Source organism: Pelmatolapia mariae, linkage group LG18, assembly GCF_036321145.2.
Source record: "Pelmatolapia mariae isolate MD_Pm_ZW linkage group LG18, Pm_UMD_F_2, whole genome shotgun sequence".
In the NCBI taxonomy this organism is placed as follows: Eukaryota; Metazoa; Chordata; class Actinopteri; order Cichliformes; family Cichlidae; genus Pelmatolapia; species Pelmatolapia mariae.
Window position 1 is genome coordinate 22,454,602 of NC_086243.1, and position 26,759 is coordinate 22,481,360.

Consider the following 26,759-nt stretch of genomic DNA (forward strand, 5'->3'; position numbering starts at 1 on the left):
TTACACTGAATTAAACAAAAATTATGCACCATTTTCAAGATAACGAATGGGATGCTGCTGACAGAGAACTACATGCGGGTTTTTTTCTGTAGCTTCTGTGATTCATCTCAAGCAGTTTCTTTATCTCCAGAGCTCCTTTCACAGCCAGGCTCTGCAAAATCACTCCAGCTGTCACCTTGTGCTCCAACCGGTGAAAAAGAAAATCAAGCTGCTAAATCTTAATATAACACATGTGTAGTTTGTCTCTTGAACACTGGAGGGCACTCAGGAGTCAGGTACTCTGTGGAGTTAATGATTTGTAAGTCTTTGAGGGTGATTATTAATGTACTATAAGAAATCACTTTGTTGCAGCATTTTTGTTTGCTCTTTGTGCACTGGCTGAGGAATCAGAACACAGGTGACCAATTTCAGCTGTTCATATAATTGAAGATGATCAATGTCAGCAAGTCCCTGGTTTTAAAATTTTCCCTTTTTTGTTATCGTCAACATTGGTATTGAAAGATTAAAACTATCACAGCTAATATCACCACACTAATTTGCTGGACACAGTGTAATTATTGCTTTGCTATAAAGTCTAAGCAAATAGTAACGCCTTTGTCCAAGTTTAGAAACCACAGAGACTTTTGACATAATGGACCGAGTCTGTATCATAATTCTTTTGTTTTCTTACATAATGTGACATATTCAGATATATTATCGAAGTATCAAAAGTAAGTAAAATAAAAAACAAAAAAGTACAAAACCTGTCTTAAATTTGCAATCTATACTGAGCTATAATGGCTAAACAAGCAATTAGGACTTTTCTTTCTGTGATAAGCACTCTGAATACAAAAATTAAGTTAAAATTAAACCAAAGGCACAGAGATATCTGATAATGATGATTAGGCAGGTGGAAGATCTCCAGGTTTTCACTGTACTTGCTTGTCACATTCTCTTCTCTCGCAAACTGAAAAGAAAACAGAAATCCACTCTGGTCAGATGCTTACCACAATGCATGCTACTCCAGGTACCTCCCATCCCTTTCATTATGAATCACATATAATATGATTTAAATGTGATGTTACCTTTTCATCAGAGGAGGTTGGCAACTTCTTTCCTGTGTGGATCATTTTGATCTTTGTAGCCCTGGTTAGCGATCCAATTATTAATAGTAGTTAGATGGTCATTTGTCATAACACCTTTGTTTTTAAGCTGGTCAAACCATTCATTTACCATCTTTTCACTGTGGTGTGGAAAACTGTTTTCAAAATCTCCAAGTCTGCTTTTGCTTATATTTGTATTCTGAAAGTTTTTGAAGTTCCTGCTACTATCCAACCAGAATTTTGGCATTGAACCAAGGATTGTCAGCTTGAAAGTACCCACAACATCATCATTACTTATGGTTTTAGCCAAGAGGTCTCTGAAGGCTGGTGATCTTGTACTGGGAAATTCACGATGTACTTCTGCAGGCACATAAACTGTTGGAAGTTCACGGCCATGATATTTGTGCACATCAGGAATCTTATTTATTTTCAAAGGAGATGTGTTTGTTGCCAGTTCAAGCATGGCTTTTGCTAGTATGCTATTCTGGTTCAGGTTGTGTGCCTTCAATATGCTACTGACTGGTGGCTGGTGATCTGCATTGATGAACTTTCCAGTTCCTTTATTTTTTTTTGCATATGTTTGCCAATCTTTATATTTTTTTACTTTTCCAACTTCTTCCTGGCGTAACTTTTTGCTTTCTTTTATGGCTTTTCTGGCTCCAGCTCCCTCTAACATGTACCAGTCCCCTCCCCTGATTGTTTCAGTTAATTCTTTCCGCTTGATTAAAGGCTCCCATTGGCCTGGGTGTCTGAGGAGAGCATCGGCCTCCACAGATCGAAGACGATTTGCTTCCACAGTGATCTCTTCTTCACTACCTTGTGGTTTCATTCCATGTGCCAAAGCATAAAACAGACAACTCTTGCCCTTGCTGTCTATGCTCACTGTCTGGTTATTGATGTGCACATCATAATGGCCATCGGGGTATTGGTCACTCTTTGGTCTGTAGATCAGGGTCACAGTTTGATTGGCATGTTGAGTGTCTGGGCTCAGCTCCTGCATTTTGGTAAGTCTTCCATTGCTGTCCTCTGTTAGGATGACAACTTTAGTGCCAGTGGCTTCTGACAGGACTCTGATATCAAGGATGGTGCCTGCAGTCGTGGAGTTCTTGATGTTTTCAGCATGTGATCGTGAGTGTTGACCTGCATCTCCTTCAACTTTTAGGTTAGACTTTGGGTGTTTTGGCATGTATGCAATGTATCTGTTGTTCTGTCCAGCTCTGAGCTTTTCCTCTGTTCTGTCACTCTTTAAGCCCTTTCTCACATATTTACCAATAACACCATTTGCTTGGTCTTTAACAATAGAAACAATGTGACTGGAGACCTTCTGGTGGAAAACTTCTACCAAAGCATCAGCCAATAAAGTACTGATGGTGCCGGCTAAATCCTGCTTGAAATCCTTCAGCAGTTTAATGTCTTCTGCAGACAGATCACTGACATTCACAGTCTCTGATTTTTGTTGCTTTTCTTTAAATATTTTCAGCTGTTCATGAAAATTTGAAAAGAACTTGTCTGACAGGCTGAGCACTGCACTGATGGCTTCTCCTGCCAGTGCGACCATGTGGACACCTTGTATAACTGTCAGAATTGCTTTTCCTGTTCCTCCAGTGTGTGATTTAGCTGTTTTAATCACGGTGTAGAGGGATGAATTCAGTTTGTTCTGCCAGCTGAGGTCTGCATAGAATGGCTGTATTGCAGTTTTGCTTAACTCTGTGAAAACGGCCAGCAGTTCTTTCTTTCTTCTCTCATCATTCAGGAGGTCATGAAGTTGTTTTTTGTCCTCAAGTTGTGAAAGAATAATGAGGTCTAGTAATGAAGATGAAGGCTCTTTTTCTATTTTTAATTTCACTTCATGATCAGTTCTCTCTTTCACTTTGCTTTTGATTTCTTCTAATATTTTTTCAATTATTTCATCTTCTGCCTTTCCCAGTCCAAAGGTGATGAGTTCTTGTGCAATTTGTTTAGCTGTGTGTTTTACTGCATTCTTCATATTTGCCTTTAAAACAACACTGAAGCCATCTTTAGCCTGTCTAGAGAGAAATTTTGGCATTGACTTAAGCTGTTTGCCAAATTTAAGTAAGGATTTAAAACATTTGAAGCCCTTTGATATCAGCTTTCCAACTCCGAACCCAATGAGAGAGACACCAATAGAAATGGCTTTTTCTATAGCCCATGACTTCCAGCTGAATTCTCCTGTCACCATGGCGTCAATGCCAGTGATGCAGTCTGATATTCCCTCAATAATGAGTCCCATTCCAACTTGAGCAAATGTACCAACTGTAAATACAGTGAGCAGTGCTCCTCCAACAATCTGTAAAACTCCAAGAAAGAACACCAGCAGACCTTCCCATGAGAAACGAGGCTTTTCTTCCACAGCAAATACATATTTCAGACCTCGACTGTAGAGGGCGTAAGCTTCAACTTGGAGATCTTCATCAGCATCTGAAACTAGTGAGAACATGGGAGATTTTGGGGCCATTGCATCCCTGCCTTTCTCTCTTATTTCTTCTAATTTTTGGATGGCCTCAGTAATGTTTTTATCAAAGTAACTATACATTGTGGACCTGGTTGATAACTGTTTTTCCAGGCTGGTTGTGTTGCTGTTGGCTGAGTTTGCAGAGGACATTTTTACAAACTGAAGACAGACTATTAGTTCCTCATTGAGAAACTTCAAAGATTCCTGTGCCTTTGTTAGATCATCTATGGCCTTAGTGAGGTAATCTGCTTTCTTTTGTTGTATAGTGCAGTATGCATGATTGTAAAAAGCTACAGCTGCCCAGCTTTCATCCTGTTTCATGGCTTTTTCGAACAGTCTGGCTGCAATATCCCACTTTTTTTCATCCAGTGCAATATTTCCAAACTTGATGTAGTGATAAACGCTGGAACTTGGTGAAGTCTGACTTTCAGCCTGACTTTTTGCCTTTGACAAATCAGCTTTCAAACTTTCTTCCAATTCATTTCTCTTCAACTGATCAATTTCCTCTGATTTAGTTTGCAGCCAAATCCCCCAGAACTCATTCATGATATCAACAACAGCTCTTTCCTCGTCTCCATCAGTGGTGTTATAAATATCTTGAAGTGTTTCACAGTATTCTGTAAACAGGTCCTCCCGCAGTTTCATCTCAGCAACATCATTCATCATGTGATTTATCTTTTCTGCTGCAAGTTGGTCCCTTGTGCTCTTGGCTTCTTCCAGAGAGGACACTGTGCTGAAAGATGGCTGCAGGTGTTCAGTGGAAATGATTACCTGAGCAGATCCAGGTTTACCTTTGCGTGCAGTTCGTCCAAAAGCCTGGAGTTCCACTCTTGTGTTCTCAGAAAGGAAGGAGAGGATCACAAATAATCCTCCATTATTGTTCACCTCTCTGGACACTTTAATGTCTGTGCCACGCCCAGCAAGGTTTGTGGCAACAATGACATCACCAGGAAGCAGCTCCTTGTCTATTTTACTCAAACTGTCTCTGTCACTGCGGCAGTAGAGAATGATTTCACCTGGAATGCTGCTCTTCAGCTCTTCGTAGATCTCTTTAGCTTTGTTGATAGTTTCACAGATCACCAACGCTGCTCTTCCTTCTCTGTATGAATTTGGGGAAATCTGAGCCGTGACCACATGTTTTATTTCAGATTTCCATTCTTCAGCTGTTTTTTTCAGAGTACCTTTGACCTCAAATAACTTCTTCCTGTTGAATGTTGGTATTTTGCACACAGAGAGATTTGGATACAGGTCCTGCAAAAACTGAATGTCTGCTTTGCTCCCCAGTGTTCCTGTTGTTCCGTATATTTTTCCCTGGTATTTCTCAAAAAAAGAAATGTTGGAAATGTAGTTTGTCACTGTTGAAATTGTGCTCAGTTTGACTTGGTGTTTAATCTCCACAAACTGCTGCAGACCATCACCCCACTTCTTATTCAGTTCAACAATACCAGTGGATTTGAAGTCCACTGGACAGACGTTGTCATTTTCTACGACATATTCTTGTCCTTGTTTCAGTAACATTGCCAGAAAGGCATTCTGAACCCACACTGAGACTTTCTTCTCCACCAGATTCTTCAAGAAACCAGGAATGCTGATTTTGTCTTTATTGTTTTCACATGGGGTGTACTGAATCCTCTCAGAGACCAATTCTGCAATGGGCTTGATGAGAACTTCTTCTGACTTATAGAGAGGACAACACAATCCTTCCTCCAAGACAAGAAATGAAAGCTCTGGGATGTCCCGGTCATTGTATGGACTGCACTTTCGAAGACAGAGCAGTCCCTTGTCATCTAGTGTGTAAACAGTAAAGCCGTAAGGGACATAGTCCTCAATTTCTTTGAAAAGGTCAACCATAGCATCCTGACTCACTGTTTTCAGTTTACTGAGAAGTTCATGTTTTTCACTCTTGTAGATATTTTCTGTAAATCCTTTTGGCACAATGTTGGATTCTTCAGCAATACCTAAAATGTCCATTGGATCATTAATTTCAGTGTCTTCTGTGTTCATTGAGTCATAGATGGCCTTGAAGAATGAAGCAGGAGGACCTCGTACAAATGTCTGGTGTCCTGTAGATAGGAAGCCATACTGACTGACGTGGCTCCAGATCATGGTGAGAATAATGTTCAGGTGCTGCATGGAGACCATGGGGCTGGACAGGTATGTCAGCTGCACTCCTTGATCAAGCAGCAGTGAGTCCACTTCATCAATTATGATGCACTGAAAGTTACGATCAGGCCTCACATCCTTCATCTCAAATATTTGGCGAAGGTGATCAGCAGCAAAGGCTTCAATGGTTCCATAGACCACGTCCTTCTGATAGCATTCTTTCCGATCTTTATCCTCATTTTTATTTGTGTTTGTGTCGACTGTAATGCCAAAGGACTGGTAGAATTCTGCCCATTCTTCAGCATCTCTTTGACATAACACAGAAGAGCTGGACACCACATCCACCTTTTCACCTCTAAGCACACGCAGCACTGCAAACATCGCTATGACACAAGACTTCCCTTCTCCAGTTCCCATCTCCAGGAGCTTCCCAGTGTCAGACAAGGCCAACAGGCACCAGCTTATCATCTGAGTTGTCCTGGGAAACCACTTTCTTTCAGCTTGGTGGAGGTGTACAGCATTGCATAAGACTGCAAGGACTTCCTGTAAATCCCCAACCTCCATGCTGTGACTCAGAGTCCTAGCTCGCTGTATATCTGTGTGGTTTTTAATTTCACCAGTTTTGATCAAGTTTGCTACATGAGTTACTATGTTGTATGATTTACTCATACAACATTGCTCATCAATATTTTTCATCAGCTGTATTTCATAAAAAATAGTATCAGTGCTTTTTATTTCATCACCTCTAAGGCTCTGTTCTATGTTTCCATCCTTACAGGACTTTTCACAAATAAGTATCTGGATAAGATTCTGAGTTTTGTACGATTTTATGAGCTCAAGAAGAGATTTGTTGTTTTCATCTTTCCACTTGGAAGAAACCTGATATGTTTCCATCAAATGTAAAATCTTCATGATGGAAATACAGCCGTCGTCATGGTGGTTATCAGTTAATGCTCCAAGAAGGTTTAAGGCCTCTACTGGTGACCAAAGTCTTTGTTCCCCAAGATTTGAAACCATCTTGAACACTTCTTTGGTTTCTTTGTCTAAGTCTTGAAATTGTTCCACACAGGCAAATAAATTCTCCAAACACAATTTTCCTGCAGGATCTGTCATGTTTTTAACAGCTTCTGTTTCTCTTGTAAAACTTTTCATCAGATTCTCCAGAAAGGTCAAAATAAATATCTCATTAGAAAGCAGTTCCTTTCCAGTGATTTTCTTTGTGATTGTGATGATTTTGCTGTCAGTGATTGTATCTTCGTTTAGGTTACTGTGGAGGACCTGAAAAAGGATCTTGATAAACATGTGTCTCAGTTCCACTTCTTCACTGTGAAAGTTACTCATGAGGTTCTGCAGGACCTCTGCAGGAAACACCAGGGAGTCTTCGTCTTTGAGTCTTGAAAGTTCCAGAGCATGCAAAGCACTGAGACTTTGTTTTTCAATAATGAATCCACGACTAAACTGTGTCTGCCCTGTTTCCATTGCCTCTATGCCACGTTGAACATAATCTGACATGAAATGATCCATTGTACCATAAACAATGTCTGCTTCATAGACATCCTGGAATGATGAATCAGTCTTCTTCATGTTTGTGTTGAGTGAAATGTTAAGGTGCTTGTAGAAGTCAGACCACTCCTTTGTTTGCTCCTCTGAGTGAACATCAGAGCTCAGCACAATGTCCAGTTTGTTTCCCAAGCAGACTTGCATGGCTGCAAACATGGCTGTAACACATGGGTCTTCTTCCACACCAACCAGTTGTACCACTCCACTTTTCTGAGTCAGCACCAGTCCACACCACCGCACCATCTGCCTCACTGTGGGCCACCAGCCTTTTATGTCGAACACTGCTTTGCAGAGCTGACACAGACACTTCTGTATGTTGTCTGCATTCAAAGATTCACATTTAAATGAATCTTTCATAAAAGTTTCTTCTTTTGGTACATTTTCTGTATATTTCAGGACACCAGTGTTAATGTTTTTTATCACATCAATGGCAGAGTCATCCAAATTCCACAACATCTTTACTTCTGCTAAAACTGCAGTTACACTGCTCTCATCTTTTCCTCTTAGAGTCTTTTGGAAATCCTGACAAAATCTCTCAGGAGCAGCAGATTCAAGGAGCTGCATTAGAGAGTGCCCACAGTCATCTATCCAGTCTGGTGGTATGTCATACACTTGTACCAAGGTAAGGATTTCAGTTATGGAATCATCATCTGCATATTTCTGTGACAGTGCTTTAAGCAGAGTGACTGCTTCCATTGGAGTCCATTGGTTTCTTTGCACAAGTTTGAGGAGCATTTCAGTGGATCCTGAGTGGGCTTCTTTTCCATTTAGATGTGTGAGCGTGGCTAAGAGAAGCTTTAAACACTGGATTTCCATCTTTAAAGTGAACACAGAGGCTCTTCCAACTGCACTCTGCAGTGATGCCGTGAGGGTGCTCAGGAATTCAATTACAAAGAGGTTCTCAGTGGAAATCTCATATTCTGCCCATTGTTTGGCTATGAGGACAGCATCATTATCAGATCTGCCATTGTCACTGAAAAAGTGCATCAGGTTCAGATACAGGGCTTGAGTCAAGAGGAAACTCTCAAAAACACCACATGCTGATTGGCTGATGGATCCCAAAAGGGACTGCATATGATTGGAGATGCTTTGTAGGGAAACTTCTTCAGATATCTCCAGAGACAGAGCACAGAGCTCTGTGACGAACACCTGAGTGTGCTGCAGAGTGCTGATGGATGGGAGAGCACTAATCCACTCATCAAACAGAAGTTTGTCCAGGACAGAAAGGATCTCACTGAGCTGATCAGCTGTGAGCTGACTCAGACTGAGATTTGAAAGTGGAAGACTGCATTTCACTGAGAGGATTTCAAAAAACTCATCACTGTCACTGCCTGATTCATAGTTAGCTTCAAACTCATCCAGATGCCCTATTAGAACATCTCGCTTTGACTCACATTCATCTGAGATGTGGCCACTCAGTTGTTTCTCAAGCTGCTCTTTAGCTTGTTGGTGAGATTCTTTTAGTCTTTGATTCAGTTTTTCTTTCTGTTGCTCCTCTTCTCTTCTCTTCTCCTCCTCTCTTCTTCTCTCCTCTTCTCTTCTCCTCTCCTCCTCTCTTCTTCTCTCCTCTTCTCTTCTCCACTCCTCCTCTCTCCTCTTCCTCTCTTCTTCTCTTCTCTTCTCCTCCTCTCTTCTCTTCCTCTCCTCTTCTCTCCTCCTCTCCTCCTCTCTTCTCTTCCTCTCCTCTTCTCTTCTCCTCTCCTCTTGATCTCTGATTGGCTTATTAAAGCAATATTCACACTCATACAATTCATTGTCACCAACTGGTCTGTAGTATTCCCCTCCATTGAACACATGTACATGTTGCCCATGAATAGTACTTTGGTATAGTTTATCAAATGACATGCATGGAGACAGGACTTTATCACATTTGCAGCATCTAAGTCTGTCACCCATGTGACTTTCTTTTGGAACATTGTTCCCCATTTTGATCTTTGGCTTTTTTTTTTTCAACAATTATGTGTTGCCTCCTGGAAGATAAAATAAATAAATATGTAATAGTTACATCATTTGTTACATCAAATACCCTTTGATTTAACAACCATCTCACAACAAATTTCAGATTTTCTGAAAAATCAGAAACCAAATCTTAGTTAAATTTGAAGGTTCTCATTTGTTTACTACTGTCCCTCTTACTTTTGACCAATAGCATCGCAGACAGTATTTTTAGATCTCTCCATAGAGAGCCTGTTAGACAACATGCCTGTATGTTCTACAATTTCATCATGAACCTCAATCTTGCACAGAGGGTAAACATCATCTTCTGTGTGAACTGCCTGACTGTCATGTCAAGGATAATCCTGATGATGAAATCTAGATTCCCCAGCAACAATTCAGAGACCAAACATGAATCTTCAAAGATCAGTTCATTCAAGCCCAAAGTTTGCACATGCATCATAAATTAGAGCCTTATAATTTTAAGTCCTACGACTAAATGATTATCACATAAAAAACTGTCTGGATAGAAATCTCAAATTGCTTGCCAGTTCTCTACTAAAGTTTCTTGGCAGGCATTGATTTGTCAATTAAGAGGATTTGGACTAAAAGGTCCTCTCTGCAGTGACCAGACTGGATTCAAATGTACTAAGGAACATATTTTGTGGACAGACAAGAAGTTGTCCAGCAAGATTAAACCATAAGTGTGGGCCATTAGTAATATCCCAGTGGTGCCAATATGCTAAAGTCATTCCAAGAAAAAGGCCTCTACACTTTCAACTGATTTCTGAGAGCTGTGCCCATCAATAATTACATTTTCTTAATTTCAAGGCATTTGACATAACATGTTAAAGCTGATCAAACATTTGTCAAAGCAACTCACCTGGTTCCAAAACTTTCAATGTAAAGAAGCACCAACTTCAATGTATTGGAGAGGTTAAATGGCCTTGTTACAATCAATTTCTTCAAACTAGAGCCAATGGAATTCCTTGAGGATCTGTTCACATGACAAAGGTGGTAAAGTCAGGGATTGCCTTTTTTGGTTTGTTTTCACAAAATGTATGTAAAAAAAAATTAGTATAATCACTTCTTTAACATTTCTTTCTATTATTTGAAAGCCTTTTTCTCCCTCAGTTGGCTCCAATGTGTAGTGGCTAACACATCAAAAACATAGTGAAATTCTTTTCTCACATTAACACACTTAAAGCTTCACCCAACATGACCCACAAAACATTCATTCATTCAAGAAACCAGTCTGAGATTGTTTGGATTTTGTGACCTGGTGTATTTTCCTCCTGGAAGCAGCTGTCAGAAGATGAGTACACTTTGGTCATAAAGGGATGGAGATGGTCAGCATCAATACTCAGATAGGCTGCAATGTTTAAATTCATTCATTATGTACCAAGTGGTCTAAACAGTGCCAAAAATATGGAATTATCTGAGTCATGTTTTTCAGATTCCAGAAGATGCAAACTTAACTAATCAATATAAAATGTCTAGTATACTCAGTCAAACAAAACTTTGTGTTAGTAAGCAAAATATTTCAAACTTATGTTTCCTTCACCTGAAGATTTAAATGGAGAGAACAGCTGTAACCACAATCTTCATATAAAGTGAAACTAGCCCTGAGATTTTATCTGTTACATTCCAGTTATGTTTCACCGCATAGCCTCAGAAAGTGAAATTTTTGGTTTGTCAGCATGATTCATTTTGCACCGAATGACTGCACACCTTGTTGAATAAAGGATCCACCCAGTGTTGCCTGGGTGATCTTCTTTATTCAAAAACCTAGCGACCCAACTTTGACCACAAAAACTATTAGCAGTGGCCTGTTTTCACTGAAATGAAACCAACCTTTTCTCTACTGATTTTTACTTAATCCAATAGCAGTGGAACCACTGTTTGGTAGTATCTGGTACTCTGGTAATCACATAAGTTCATTGTGTGTTTTTCAGGGATTTTATTACGAAAAGTCTATGCATATGACAAGCAGTGGATGAGCATTTACGCAGGAAACAAGGACCCTTCACTTTTCAAAATGGAGTAACTTCAATTAAATTTTATGTGTTTAATTTTAATGAAAAGTGAGTATTAAAATCTACTTAACTTTGCCATTCAAAATGTAATGATCCTCAAAAGAAAAAAAAAGAAAAGCAGAAAAGCAAAAAAGGAAACACTGCTATTAATATTTACAATTAGACTAACAAGAAAGAACATAAATTGCTTCTGAATTTAAATTTTTAAAAAATTAAATCAAAAAGAGTGGTAGATTTTTAAAAATATAACAAGTATTGTTACATTACCTTCCTCTGCAAGTTCAGATGGCAAAAACTGTCTGTGCAACAAAGTCCATATGAAGCAAAAGTAAACTTAGCCCAGAGATTATATCTACCTGCTAGAACTGTTTTACCTGCTTTACCTGATCTCAGAATGCAGATTGTTTTGTTAGCATGCAACCTTTTGCACAGACTGGTTGCCTTTGTCACATGTTGCATCAGGAAATACAGTGGCACACAATGTTTTCTGGGTTGTTTTCTTTATTCAGAATCTTCAAGACTTTGACTGAAATAATAGGAATGGCCCGTTTTCACTGTAATTAAACATTACCTGTTTCTGTTGCTTTTTATTATACAATAGTAGTGACACCACCAGTTAGTGTTAAAAAATCTGGTACCATTGAATAAATGAACGGATTTAAGATGAACAACAAAATTTATCTCCCCAGTCAATCTTTTTTTATTTTGGTTGGTTATATTTGTGTATGTTTACTTCATAATAGTGTACACTTACAATCCTTACTCTTTGCATGTGTCTTGACAACACGTTCTCACTCCCAACTCGTCAAATGTGTGACGCATGGTCAGGCTCCCTCTGCTTCACTTATCGACGCGCAGGGTACCCCCCTGGCGTCGAGAATTGACGTGCAGGGTCCTCCTATTGAATACTATGCTGATCCCTAATCGTTGTTTATTGACGACAAGAAATTTCCGCGGAAACGCCTGTTGTTCGTATATTTATACATTTCCAAAATCACATTGTAGTGACGTGTACTGAACACAATATATTATATAATGTAAACAACTACCTGAGAAACAGCAGATACAGTAGATAAATTAATTATAGGCCATTACTTTTGTATCGTTTATTGCATTTATGGAGGGAGAGGTGTATGCTGGGTAATGGCACAGCTAGCGACCGGGTGACTTTATTCACCCGCTTCGGCTGTTATCAGTCCATACAATGGGCGTTATTAGCAGAAATCAGTCCCATAGATGTGGGCCATTCACCTGCTAGATTGTTCAGAAGGTTGTTATCATCCATCCAGATGGAGGATCACTGACAGGAGCGTGGGAAGACTCCAGAATCCACTCTGGCTGGAATCCGGTGGATACAGCAGTGTTACAGGTAAGACCATTTAACCGGACAGCATTTATAGAGTGACTATTAAAAGTCAGCGAGTGTCAATAATGTTAATGTGGTTATGTTAGTAATACACCGAGTGCTAATATAACAGCTTTAAGATGCATTTGTAGATATTATTACGTGTTTTACCGTCTTTATGGTGCTAGCTTAAAGTTACGGTGTAAACGTTAGCTTATATTGTAGTAAAGCTGTTACTGTTTAAACGATGTTAGCACAGAAATATTAGCTTCTGTCATGACTGATGAAGTTACTGGTTAATAAAGTTTCCATTAAAGTGATTAATCGCAGCCACAGATTGACAGTAAATATCCAGATTAGCTTCAGTACATCTCTAATAAATATGTGCAAAGTTTCAGTGCTTCGTTTAAACTGTATGATACTTATACTGACCCAGGGTCAGTGTAAAATACAATCCTAGCTGTGTGAACAAAGCCTGGCTCCTTTAATCCTGCATGACAAACCTCAGGATGCAGGTTCTTATTACTCTTTCCTGCTGGCACACCTGTCACACCTGAGAGTCAGCTAGAAACTTACAGTGACGTGGACATCATGCAAAGACTGCCAGACTCTGTAATACTGTAAATGATCAGTGACTCAGGTTAACACTAAACTTTAAACAGTCCCTCTGTGTCTCTGTGTGTGCTGAACATCTAGGATTGAGTCAGGCTGCATTGACTGTGGGACTTTTCTCTGTTAAAAGCAGGTTGAAGACGGCTCAGAAACATTTGAAGATTAAAATTTAGCATTATGGCTGCTGGTGGTTTGTAAAGCCTCTACTCAGCTGTATTTTTGTTACTAATTTATCTTAGTTGTTGTTTAACAAAGATTTCAGAAGAGCAAAGATGAGGACTCCTACTTCATCCTTAATAGTTTAACCTGATTGGAAATCAAAAAAATCCAGATTCTTCTTCCACAGAAGTTTCATTTGTCAGTGTGGGACTGCTGAATCACCTGAAGAACTCATTTCATTCTCCACGATGTTGATTTACAGAAATGTTTCACAGGAACTGATTCCTCCCAAAGGGTGAACTAGTGTGTTTCCATAGATTATCTCTGTATGAATGTACTTCTTAAATGAAGGCAAGTGTTTGTCCTTTTTTGTTCCTCAGGTACAGTACGTGATATTAAGGGCAGGCGGTCATCACTGGGGGAAGACAAGAAGCAGACGTACTTCCAAGAGGGAGCTGCAGTGAGGACACAGCCTGGTCACTGAGGTCAGAGGTCAGAATCTGAAACAGCTCAGGTTTATATTCTAGGGGTTATAAAAAAATTGAAATGTATTTATAAAGAAACCTTTAAATAATATTTCAAATAATAGTCATAATTATGATTATTATTAGAAATATCAAACATTTAAGTGGATTTTCTGTTACACGTATTGTCTTAGCCCTGCGATAACTGGCAGCCTGTCTTTGTCCTGTATCAGCTGGGATAGGCTTCATCCTCCCGCGACCTTGAATTGGATACATGAATTATATTGAATTGTATTCCAATTATGTAATCTGATCATTTACAAACTCAAGGTATCCAATCAAAATGTAAGTAATAATGATAAAAATGTGAAAGCAGAAATAAGTGTGACATGAATGTAAATGTGTTAGCTGACATAGAGGACAGCTACATGTAGTCTGAAAAACCTTTGTTGTCAAGTTTGCAGGTCCATCAGCACGAGACATTCTTACATAGAAGAGACTGTTAAAGTCTCTAACTCAGTGAAGCATTATTGGTCCCGTCTGTTTGGATAAATATAGTAAGCTGATGTTTGTCCATTTATTGACACATTTTCTCAAGTGCTTATCCAGTTCAGGATCACAGTGGAGCTGCAGCTGGATATGTTCAGTAAAGAAACCTTACAAAAGTTAACAATAAACCTGCATCTCTGTACGTTGTTGTCCACAGGATGAGAAAATCAAACTGGAAGACTGTGGAACATGTTAATAAATGTTTGTGTTTATCCCTGTGTCTTTCACAGGAGGCGCTGAAAGGTTTCCCTAATAGTTCCTGGTGAATCAAAGCAGAACCATAAAGGTTGCTGGACTGCATGATGGCCTTACCCCTGAGCAGTCATCCTGTTAAAGGAGGAACCAGTCAGAAGCTGTTTTCAAAGTAGCTGAGCAGATTTCATCTCAAGTAAGCGATTAACTGTTTGTTCATTTGTTCTGCCACTTAAAGAGCATTTAAGGACGTCTTTTGAGTGTCCAGTTGAATTTATTCTACTGGCTCTCATGGTCATTTGTGATTATGGACATATTTTTCATGTACATCAACCATTTAGTAAATTGTATCTATTTAGTAATATCTGTCAGCTATAAAATGTAATATTTTGATATTTTTATATTTATATCTCCTGCCCGTTATATTTTAATGATGTAAGACCAGACGTCTGTTGTCGTGTTACATTAGCATTCCTCACATATCAATGAGATGCTGTACAGTACAATCCTACTGACACAGCAGAGGGATAACGACGGCTATTTAACATCGTTGCACGACACATTCATGCATGATGCAGACAAAGTGACTAAATCATCTTTTTTGTGGTTTATTGTCTTCAAACCAGCAGACAAAGCCGATGGCAGAAGATGTTTGGAGAAGAACTTCAGGCCGTGTACTGACAAGGTATTTTTTTCTTGTTATCAAAAGACATTTGAAGTGACGGCTTCTACAACTGTGCTGAAGTAAAGCTTACAGTCTAAGAAGTCACAGTGTTGATATTCAGCACAAAGAGAAAAGCTCACTTGTTCGAATTTATTTACAATCATAGTTTTTATAAATTCTGACTGTAAACAGCTTTTACAGCTTTGATATTGTTTGACACTCGATATCAGGTGATGGTATTTAATTTAAAGGTTTCTATGTCCCAATGAGCCATTTACACTGACCAGTGTCAGTCTGACTGTAACACATTCATTATTTAGATCCAGCATTTCTAAGAGAAATAACTGAATGTAAAAATGGCAGCCCTCAGGACAGGTTTAATTGATAGAGATATATGCATGCATTATGAAATTTATGTATCCCAGATCATTGTTATTCATCTAGTCCTGGCAGACCCACCCCTTCCTCCCAAGTTAACTGCAACCCAAAAGACTAGTGGGGCTATTTACACACTCACAATCAGTGTGGGGTAAAAAGAGCCACCAAAAACCTGTCAGCCTGCACAGATACAGATGTGCTAAAAGCTATAAGACTTAGAAGCTCTGCTTATGGAGAAACTTTCTAAGTCTAACAGAGGACAGGTACTCCTGCCCAAATAACATGATATAACCCCACATACAGCCCAGCCATAAAGTGAACCAAGTCATTTAGTTAAAGACAGCATGGGACCAAATGCATGTAACCAGCCTGCACCAACCTGACATTTCTTCCTCCTGAATTAAATGAATGAATGGATGCAAGTTAAATGACTACAAACCTAAAGCCACTAGTTCCCACACTGGTGTTCCCCAACACTGTGTGTTAACTGTACTGAGCTTGTATCAACAGTTGTAACAGGCTAAGCTATGTGAGACACTGCATTGAACGATTGTTTCTATCTTAATGGTTTCAGCTCATATGTTCTTTTTCCTTTCTGTAGATCAAAGCAGCCCGTGCTCTTTCTGCTTCCATTTTGATGGCAAGAAGAAGAAAAAGAAGAAGACTTCAGCGAAGTGGCGTTCATGGTCTCAGTGGACAGTCATGGTCACATACTGCATGTAGTTTTAAAAGTAACATGTCTGTTCACCACAACAATGGAGATGTGTAATATCAGTGCAGCTATGGTTTGTTCTTGAACATCAGTTCTGTTTTCTACTTTGACCACTTAGACCAAAAAAGTGTTGTTTTCAGATTCTTTCTTTTAAATCTGTAAAGCACCTGTTCATTTTTTATTACAATTAGTTTCACATAAATAGTAGTGTTTCCTTTATGGTCTTTTAATGCTTACACTAGACTGTACACGTCTACATTAGAGACATTTCTGTTACCTATTTATGAGACTGGGCTGCTTGACTACAATTTGGAAATGGATGCAAAATCACACGGATCGTGCTATTGTTTGTTATTTAATATGATTCAATTCAATTCAGTAAAACTTTATTGATCCTGAAGGTTGACCCCGAGGGAAATTTGGGTTAAGGCCAACACAGGACGTGTCTGACTAAGCAACGATTAATCTGATCCCATTTCTACCTGTCTCTACTGTTTCCACTGTAATTGTCAGGATATATATTTATTCCAGCTCTCATAGGGCAAAGCAATGACTCAGACTTGTCAAATGTTCTTTGACTTGATACACAATTTGAAGTTCACAATTTTCTTACAAATAAAACTATAATGACAAACATGAACAGCTGTGCTTATTTATGAGACATGATTTTTTTTTTTAATGTGTTCATATTTAGACAGTGTACATCTGTATGCTGAAACTGTAATGGTGAACCTGAGGTGATGGTCAAATATATATAAATATAAAACAATACTGAAGTAATGTCTTTACCCTTTGCAGCGTGTGGACGCTGTGCACGCAATCACCTTAATCACTGTAGTAAACATGCACCGCTAGCTCACGTGACTGACTGTCTCCATGGTTACATCGTATATTATTAGCTATGCAAACAGCTTCCAAAGATACCGCCATAGCTCTCTGCAGCTGTAACACTTTCACACTTTGCAAATCATTTCACGTTTTTGATAGTTATGAAGACAGAATATGTTTTTAAAGTCATGCTAGGCTGTTGCTATGGTGGTTGCTGTGGACTAGGGTGGACCGCGCGTCCGATTCCTGTTGTTAGCTGTCCGCCGTAGGAAGGCTGCGTTCCGTTTAGAAGTAGCGCCAGTCTGCCGTAACTCGAACTCAAACCCCGCTTTGTTCTGTAATTAAAGGGCTTTTACAGCCGTTCATGACACACACGCACACACACATAAAGCACTTTGCCTCACCATGAGAATGCAACTTTACTAAAACCTTTAAAGTATCTGATATAGGATAGAAAAATAGAGCAACCAGAGATTTAATGATGAAGACTCTGGGTTCTGTAGTTCACGTTTTACAGTCCTGAATGACTCTTTGCATATAACTTATTGAAGAGGAGTTTAGAATGCACTTTAAATTTAGACTGTTGCTGTTTAATTGTTTACATTGTGACCTTGTTATGTCATGATAAGGTTCACCTGCTGGGGGTTTGATGGATCAGCTGGACAATACAGTCAAAGACAGCTTTCATTCATCATATGCAAGAATCCTAGTTGGATTTTTGTTTTCACTCATATTTTAGAACCAAATATTGAAAACAACTCTGACCGACTGGATACCTGGTCAGGGTGTACATTACCTTTCATTCAAGCATCCCAGGACAGAGCCCTGCCCCACCATGAGTCTGGGTGGATACGTGGTTATAATATAAAATGACTGATACTGAATATGAATATTTCATGAAAATCAAATTATAATATGAATTCCTAGGTGTTTGTTATATCCAGCAAGAGTAATATGTCAGACATATGTCTGAATTGCTAACCCTAACCCTAGCTCAACAGACCACAATGCCCTGGACTGTCACTATTATTACACGCTGTGAACATAAGTAGCTTTGATCACAGTTTATGTTGTAAAAGAGAAGGAATATTAAAAAAAAGATCTACATCGTGATATTATTTCTTCCAAACTGACCAGAAACATGCTTATCAGACTCTCACAGCACAGGATCAGACTCACTGTGCATGACGGCTCAGGCCAATAATGTTTGTTAGATTGTCAGTTGTTTAGTGCTTCTATACAGTTAGGGTCACCATCTCTATTTCAGTATAATTAATATGCAGAAAACACTAAAAGTTGATTGTCTTCCAATATTCTAACAAAACTTTGACTTTGTAAGTACATATTGTTACAGTCCTAATGCCAATATGATTTTTCATAACTCCTGCTTTGAAATACTGAACTTTAAAATTGACCTGATGAAAGATAATTTACAGTGGTAGTCTGTCAGGATAATTCTGACTATAAGATCACTGTATTAATCTGAATCCTTCTGAAATGTGCTGTGAATGAATGCTGATGCAATTCACTGTGGGAAAGCTGTTAATAAAATGAATCTGTGACACATGCAACACATTCACAGAGGAAGAGGACACAAAGGGAGGACACGCAGAGGCTGTGTTAAAGTCAGAAATCCAAATCTTTAGTCAAAAACAGGCGGCGGTTACAAACAGGAAGACAAGCAGTCCATTAAACAGTCTACAGGGTCAAACATACAGAGAATTCAAACAGCAGTAAAAAATAACTGGACACTGAAAAACGTAAAGCAATGTTTGACACAATAAAAGGAAGCAGCGCAGTATATTCACTGAATTACAAAATTACAAAAGAGAAAAACGATGATTTCTAATGTTTGTTTTCTAAATGCAGGCAGAGTGTGGCTGGTAAAGATGGAAACATACAGAATTGAGTTTGGTGAACTCTGTTAGTAACAAATGAGGTAAAAAAAAAACAACCCAAAACAGACAAAACACAGAAAGAGGCTCTCAGTATTCATTAATAATTAGAAAGCATCTAAACATTCTGGTCGTGGATTTGTACAGTCTTAGTTCCGATTATAATCATCATAATCAATGGCGAGGTCCTGAGGTGGGCGGGGCTGTCTCTGGTGATGTCACCATGAAGTAACAGCATCTGGCACGTGTTGGTGAAACATCCCAGTACAGTGGTGTAGTTTCCTCTCCAGCTGGTTGACCTTTGACCCTTCAACATTAAGGGGAAGAAGAAGAAACAGTGTTAGGTCAGGTGACCACATGGTTTCTAAAAAAACTGACAGGAAGTAACCAGGCTGTTAGAAATGGATATCATGTGTTTATAGTAACTGTAGTTAGCTAACTCTACTTACCAAAAGCAAAGCTGCTGAATGCTGCAGGAACATGCTCATGTGTGGTGGTCATTTAGTGCTGCTCCGGCAGGTTAGACAGTCCAAGACTGATATCCTGCCCATCTGAGAGTTTGAAAACACACATGCAAAGATTTAATTGTATTACAGTCAAAGTTGGATGTTCGTTTTTGTCCTTTAAAAATGTTTGTGTATTTGAAAGCACTAACATTTAGGGATGACTCGGATCGTCTCTCTATCTCCTTTAAAGGGGAGACAAGTGTGTCCACTGATCCACGTCACTTTACCTGGATGATGACTCCTCTCTCCCTCACCCAGAAACACTCCTAAAATAACCAAGCAAATAAATAATACCGATTTACTCACATTACAAAAACATTAAAAACATCTCCCTTTGATTCCATTACTCCATTCCTGCTGAACATCAGGCAACAAATATCCCAGTAAATCACAGTAAAATGTAAAGCACATGTTTTCTCTGCTTTGTCTAACTTCTGCAGAGCCTCTGTCAAGAAAAACATATCTGTAAGCATAAAACAAATAAACATTTCATAACACGTCACTGGACAAACCTCGGTCAGTTGATTTCCTCTGTGCAGTGCAGACGAGCATCAGTCAGCAAGTCAAGGTGGTGAGATGGACTTGTGTCCTTGGTGACTCTGCTTGTTGTTCTGAGGAAACACCACCGTCTCTCCACACCGTCACCATCTGTGGGCACAAACTGCCGCTCTGCTCTGTCAGCATGTAGGAAATCACATATCACACACACAAGGGTGAAGAAACATTAGAGCTCAACTTTTCAGCAATCAGTGAACAGACAAACAATGATACCAAACTGATTCTGTATGAATACAATATGGTATTTTCAATACAGGTGTCAAATTAATGTATTAAAACTAATACAGATATATGTATATATATTTTTGATAAATTAGAATTATATATATATATATATATATGTATATATATATATATATATTTTTTTTTTTTTCATTTAACAATTGCAACTGAAAGACATTAAATATTGAACAAAAAATATATTGTCACATTCTGCATTCTCAAATACAAATTTCACAAAGTAAATTTTTGATTAACAGAAAAAATATGAATTAAAAAAATAATTGTATATTATTAAAATATTATGCAACCGTGACCAAAGTCAGAATCATCATTACAGTACTGTGGATTTACTGCTTGCCTAATAGTGATAAAGTTCAGGGGAGATAATTGATGACAGAAAACTGTAAATAACACTCTGAAGTCTGAAGCTTCTTTTCTTGTTTCTGTGACCTCAGCATGCTGACAGACTTGAAGTTGCTAAAGATTTTAAAAAGTGATAATTATAGGGAAGAAACTTCTCTTTTTCATCCATTTAATCAAACATTTGATGCCTCAGCTGTCTCAGTCCTATGGCATTCTGCAACTACAACTAAGCTGAGGAGACTTGGATTTGGCTGCAGGTGCCCCTGTACATCCTTCTCAGCAGCACACATGTGGGTACCATTTAATCACACTTCGTCCTGAGCTTTGCTTCATCACAAGAGGTGGCATACCGTGTCACGGTCTTATCATCATCCAACTGGAGAAGAAACATTTACGGTCATCCTGGTTTTGTTTTCTGATCCTGCAAAAAGACTGAGGACAACAAAGCCCAGAGAACATGAGATACACAACATCCAACATTCAGACTCAACAGCCTCCATAAATGAAGAGCACCAGGTTGGTCCAGTTATACTAGATGTGTGCATGCTTTACATTACTGTGTATGAATAATAATCAAGAGACAAACTTTGAAGATGCAGAGCATGATGTCCCATCATCAGACTGTAAACAAATATCCACCAGGCTTCTTTGTTGGCAGAGGTGATGATTCTCCCATCAGGGATCAGTAGCGTGTATTAACCTGTGGTATAAGCAGCAGTCACTGAAATATTACTGTTTCAGATAAGAAATCTAGCACATAAAAGCCAGGGTGGGAGGGATCTCTACAAACTGACTTACTTCTCTGTTCCTCCAGCTTCAACAAAAATCTGACTCTCCAGTCACAGACAAACAAAAAACACCAGCTGGGAGATAGAAAACGTTGCCTGGGTCTTGCTGGATATTGCTGGTCAGAGTCCACACATTAGCAGAGTGCTGCTTGGTCCCACTGACCCATATGGACAACGACTGTGGAGAACTGGGCCCTGTTTCAGAAAGTCGGTTTAGAAAACTCAGAGTTAAAAATGATACTCAGGGTTGAGTAACCCCGAACTGTCCAACTCGGAATATTCGGTTTCAGAAAGGCTGATAACAATTAGTTCAATCAACGCGGAGTTGCTTTAACCCCAAGTTAAGCGCGCGCACGAGGATACATAAAGCCCTGATTAGTGGAGCCACCATGGAGACGGAGGGAAAGAAGGCGCGGTCAATGTATTTTACAGCGCTTGAGGCCGAAATTCTGATGGCAGCATACGCCGATAACATGCATATTTTGCAGAAAAAAAGTAACACAGCCTCAGCTGCAAAAGAAAGGGAGCATGCATGGCAAAACATAGCCGACAGAGTCAATGCGTGAGTGTTAATTTAAATATTGATCTAGGGATTTCCACCCATTTAACACGTTATTTTATTATATTTAATTTTAGTGTTTATTTCATACATTTTATTTTGTGATGTGATGTGAGCGCAGGTGCAACCCAACAGGCCCCAAACGTTCCTGGCAGCAAGTAAAAATGAAATATAAAAATATAGTCCAAACAGGTAAGGTGTAATTGTATTATGAGCCATAGTGCTTGGTCTGTTTGTCCTATGTAGATCAATTGCAGTTAGAGGCTACATTATTTTTCTTTCTGTAAGTACTTATTGAAATTATCTGAGCACATTACAAGTACATATTTGCTTACTCAGTATGCTCAAATGTGACCCGTTATAGCCAACAGAAAAAAAGCGGAGGCCCGAAAAACAGGTGGGGGTCCTCCACCACCACCACTCACAGAGGCTGAGCAGTTGGCCCCAGCCAAAACAGTGGGCGCCCTGTGGCTGAAGGCATCTCTGCGGGGACATCCTCTGAGTCAATAACCCCGCAAGACAAAAGTGCCTACATAAGAGGTAAATTCAAAATAATACATGATGTGCATACATCCTTTCTTCACAGTCACCTTTGCAGTGCTACTCATTCATTTGATAAACTCTTTACCATAATGAATTATTTTGTAGTGAAGTTATCTTCCTACTGATTTTGCCTTCCCTCAGTCTTGGTTGTCTTTGAGAGCATAATGACAATGAACTGTAAGGTGATTGGTATATGTTTGTTAATTGCCATTTGGTTCCTTGTAAGTTATAAGTGACCTGTATAAACCTCATATTCTATCAGTTGATGGTGATGGTGTACTGCATCTGGTGCAGCCTCCTGTTGAGCCAGACCAACATGCAGTTGTGAGTACTCTTAATACTCCACAGATCATATGAGTTTACAGTAGAACAGCAATGTTGTTAATTTCTCTACTACAGGAACTTGAAGAAACATTGACAGCTGTCACAGAGGAGGAAGCAACAGAGACACTTTATGAGGTTTACATCTTACAATGCAAAATATAACAATTGAATAAAATGTGGTACTATAATAAAACCATGGACTTTCTATGTCTCTAACAGAGTGATGATGGAAATGCAGAGGAAGAGGGTCCAGCCACTTCTCCAACAAACCTTTCCTCAGTAAGATGTTCAGCACTGATTTACAACCAACCTAAGTAGGCATGTACTATGAATGTCAATGCTATTTCCCGTGTTTCCATAGCTCCCTGTAAAGCAGCTGTATAAGAAATATTTGATCAAGAAAATAGAAAAATGCGACTTGGAAATGGAACACTTCAAGCAGCAGATCCAAAAGACCAAGATTGAGATTTTACTCCTGGAACATCAGTTAAGGGTGGGTGAAGTGGTCAGAGATGGACGAATTAATTCAGTGTTTGAACAACATACTAATATACTTATTAATACTTTGTGTACAGGAAATACAGGCGACCAATAAAGCCAGTTGAACAAAAAATCTGTTTATTCATCTTTCAACATGTTGAGGTGATGGGTCACAGGAAATGATTGTGACATATGGTGTCTCTGACTGCTCTTCCATCTTGTATGTCCGTGGGAGGGTCAGGATGTTCATGGTTTGGATCACTGCTGATGTTTGGTTCAGAAGGACAGTGTTCTCCTCTAATTATGGCAATGTTGTGAAGAATCACACATGCCACAATAATGTCACATGCCCTTTCTGGGGTGACCCTGAGTCTTTGAAGGCACTGGAACCGGGCCTTAAGCATTCCGATAGTCATTTCAACTCTGGCTCTTGTCCTGCAATGAGCCAGATTATATCGCTGCTGTGGGCCCGGTTCAGGGTCAGGGTAAGGGGTAAGCAAATAGGGTAAACATGGATACCCCCTATCACCAAGCAAGTAGCCAGTGAACTCTCCTAAGACAGAAGGATACACTTCAGTTCAAATGTCCCTGTAGCAATTGGTCTTTATACATTTTAAAGTATTTTCAACTCACCATGTCCAAATTTTGTGCTCAGTGTACATTCACGAAAAATTTGTGAGTCATGAACAGAGCCTGGCCACTTGGCTTCCACATTTGTGATAATGTTGGCAGCATCACATATGATCTTCACAGTGCAGAGAACACAAATTAGCATCCATTACTATAATGAAATAATTTGTTAGTTTGAAATGCTACAGGGAACTATGTACCTGTACATTAATGCTGTGGAAAGACTTCCTGTTCACATAGTCTCCTTCATTTACTGAAGGAGCAATGATTGGAATGTGAGTGCCATCTATACAGCCAATCACGCCTGGGAACCCTGAAAATAAATGTAAATTTTAAGTAGTAGTTCAAGTATCACCACATCATGAATTAGGTTTTGTTCATCCTGATACCTGCAATTTTGTGGAATCCCTCTTTGATAAATCTTGTGGGTCTATGACCGGGGAACACCACAAACGAGTACAGGAGACGTTTCAGTGCAACTGTAACATTCCTGACTGCCCGACAGACAGTAGCCTTGGAAACGTGCTCAGCGTCACCAGTATTATACAGAAAGCTCCCGTTTGCAAAAAAACGAAGTGCAATACAAATAATATGTACAAAACTGAGAGAATGTCCGCGATGTGTCACATGAGCAATATAAGGCCTGACGATGTTATTCAAATAAATTATAGATTGTGCTGAAAAACGGTAACGTTCACACAGAAAATCATCAGGAAATGATAAAATGTCCAAACGCGCTCTAATCACTCTCTCCCGGCGGAGAGCTCTGCGGAGAATTTGGGCTTCAACATCTACTGGCTCTTCAAGGAAGGGGCACGCCATGTCTGACACTTCCTACAGTCAGATTTCCGACAAAGAGGCGGAGACAGTCAGGGTTAGTTGAAGTAAACCTGCTAGGGGGCAGGTTAGCTTCACGGAGTGTGTCGTCATAGTAACTCACTCAGAATTAATCTAAACTCGTTTTGTGAAACCGAAAACCCAGAGTTTTCGTTAACTCAGGGTGTACTTACTCAGAGTTTGCACTAAACCGGCTTTCTGAAACAGGGCCCTGTTCTGGAAAATGGAAAAGAGAATTAAAATGACAAAAAGCCAAACAGGATTTCCACAAAGACTCTCTAAGAATCAGCAATCAGAAAATCATTGGTTCATATTACAATTAAATATGAACAGGCTCCTTAAATGTAAGCAGTTAAGATCTGATTTGACTTACATCCTTCACACAGCACATTTGTCCAGGCTGTCAGGTAAACATAGAATTAATCTCAGGTAACATGACTCACAGTAGAGATTCAGTAAGAAAGATTGCTAGCTCTAATATTATTACCACACCAACAGCTCAGATTTCTAGAAGTATTTAAACAAATGTGAGTCTATCCATTCATTTTCTTCTGAATATTCAATTCATGTTCACAGTGGGAGGGTGGGGGGGTGTCGTGGAGGTTTGTAAATAAAGTCTGCAACACAGAAAGAGCTGTGATCAAGCTATTTATTACTGCGCGCAGGAGAGCCAACACACATCAAACATCACAGTTCACAATCATGTCAGCTCTGCCACAGAAGTCGTGCTCCCACTCCTTTATGCATTCCAAGGAAGAGGGAGGAAGTTACAAACTGATCCTACCACACTTCCCGCGCCTCGCTATGAAACCTAACGGATCAATGGTTACGCTGTTTTGTGCCCTTGGCGTTATCAGCACCTGTAAAGGGAGTTGTTTTCTCAAACTGCTGATGCTGAAGTAAGTTCATCTAGTTTTAGAAACTTTCACTGAACAGTCTATAACAGTATCACAACTAAACATATGCATAAGCACTTAAATACTTTAAATGAGAATAATACAACATTTCTATTACAGGAGCCAGAGCCTGTCCCAGTAGTCACAGGTAGAGCACACCTGGACAGGTCACCAGTCTGTCAGAGGACTAACAGAGAGACAGACATCAGAGTAACAAATCTATTTAAAATTAATGTAAGCTTGCTACAGCTGTATGTATGAGCATGTGTTTCTGTGCTCAAAGTCCACCTCTTGGGAACCTGGAATTCATTTTTAGTCTACTTTAAACAGACCTCACAAAAGGCTGATGTGGCTCGATCAGTAGTCTGATTTAAGTACGATACCTTTGGCCAGGGATTAATCTGGTACATCGCTTCACTGCAGTCTTACATATTTTCCCCACACCTGAATAAAAAATATTGATATTTACAAATAACAGATTTAGCTGATGCAGCCTGACTCAATCTGATTCCAGATGTTCAGCACACACAGAGGGACTGTTTAAAGTTTAGTGTTAACCTGAGTCACTGATCATTTACAGTATTACAGAGTCTGGCAGTCTTTGCATGATGTCCACGTCACTGTAAGTTTCTAGCTGACTCTCAGGTGTGACAGGTGTGCCAGCAGGAAAGAGTAATAAGAACCTGCATCCTGAGGTTTGTCATGCAGGATTAAAGGAGCCAGGCTTTGTTCACACAGCCAGGATTGTATTTTACACTGACCCTGGGTCAGTATAAGTATCATACAGTTTAAACGAAGCACTGAAACTTGCACATATTTATTAGAGATGCATTGAAGCTAATCTGGATATTTACTGTCAATCTGTGGCTGCGATTAATCACTTTAATGGAAACTTTATTAACTAGTAACTTCATCAGTCATGACAGAAGCTAATATTTCTGTCCCAACATCGTTTAAACAGTAACAGCTTTACTACAATATAAGCTAACGTTTACACCGTAACTTTAAGCTAGCACCATAAAGACGGTAAAACACGTAATAATATCTACAAATGCATCTTACAGCT

General features: G+C 39.3%; 1 protein-coding gene and 2 long non-coding RNA genes across 3 annotated transcripts; 1 reads left to right on the forward strand and 2 right to left on the reverse strand.

The window, feature by feature from the left end:
* Window positions 1-12,450: 12,450 nt before the first annotated feature.
* Window positions 12,451-14,700, forward strand: LOC134617558 (uncharacterized). The gene is made up of 3 exons (XR_010091543.1): window positions 12,451-12,558; window positions 13,686-13,797; window positions 14,549-14,700. It is a non-coding gene; the product is annotated as an uncharacterized LOC134617558 (long non-coding RNA).
* A 4,357-nt stretch (window positions 14,701-19,057) lies between these two features.
* Window positions 19,058-21,790, reverse strand: LOC134617582 (uncharacterized). Its single transcript, XR_010091546.1, has 7 exons — window positions 21,435-21,790; window positions 21,223-21,336; window positions 20,987-21,068; window positions 20,006-20,167; window positions 19,643-19,759; window positions 19,437-19,538; window positions 19,058-19,294 (listed from the first exon to the last, which is right to left on the reverse strand). It is a non-coding gene; the product is annotated as an uncharacterized LOC134617582 (long non-coding RNA).
* Window positions 21,791-23,500: 1,710 nt separating this feature from the next.
* LOC134616147 (putative nuclease HARBI1) lies at window positions 23,501-24,869 on the reverse strand. The gene is made up of 4 exons (XM_063460885.1): window positions 24,350-24,869; window positions 24,161-24,273; window positions 23,964-24,075; window positions 23,501-23,883 (listed from the first exon to the last, which is right to left on the reverse strand). Exons 1-4 carry the CDS (start codon window positions 24,780-24,782, stop codon window positions 23,501-23,503), a joined length of 1,041 nt encoding a protein of 346 aa, XP_063316955.1. The 5' UTR covers window positions 24,783-24,869.
* Between the last annotated feature and the right edge of the window lie 1,890 nt (window positions 24,870-26,759).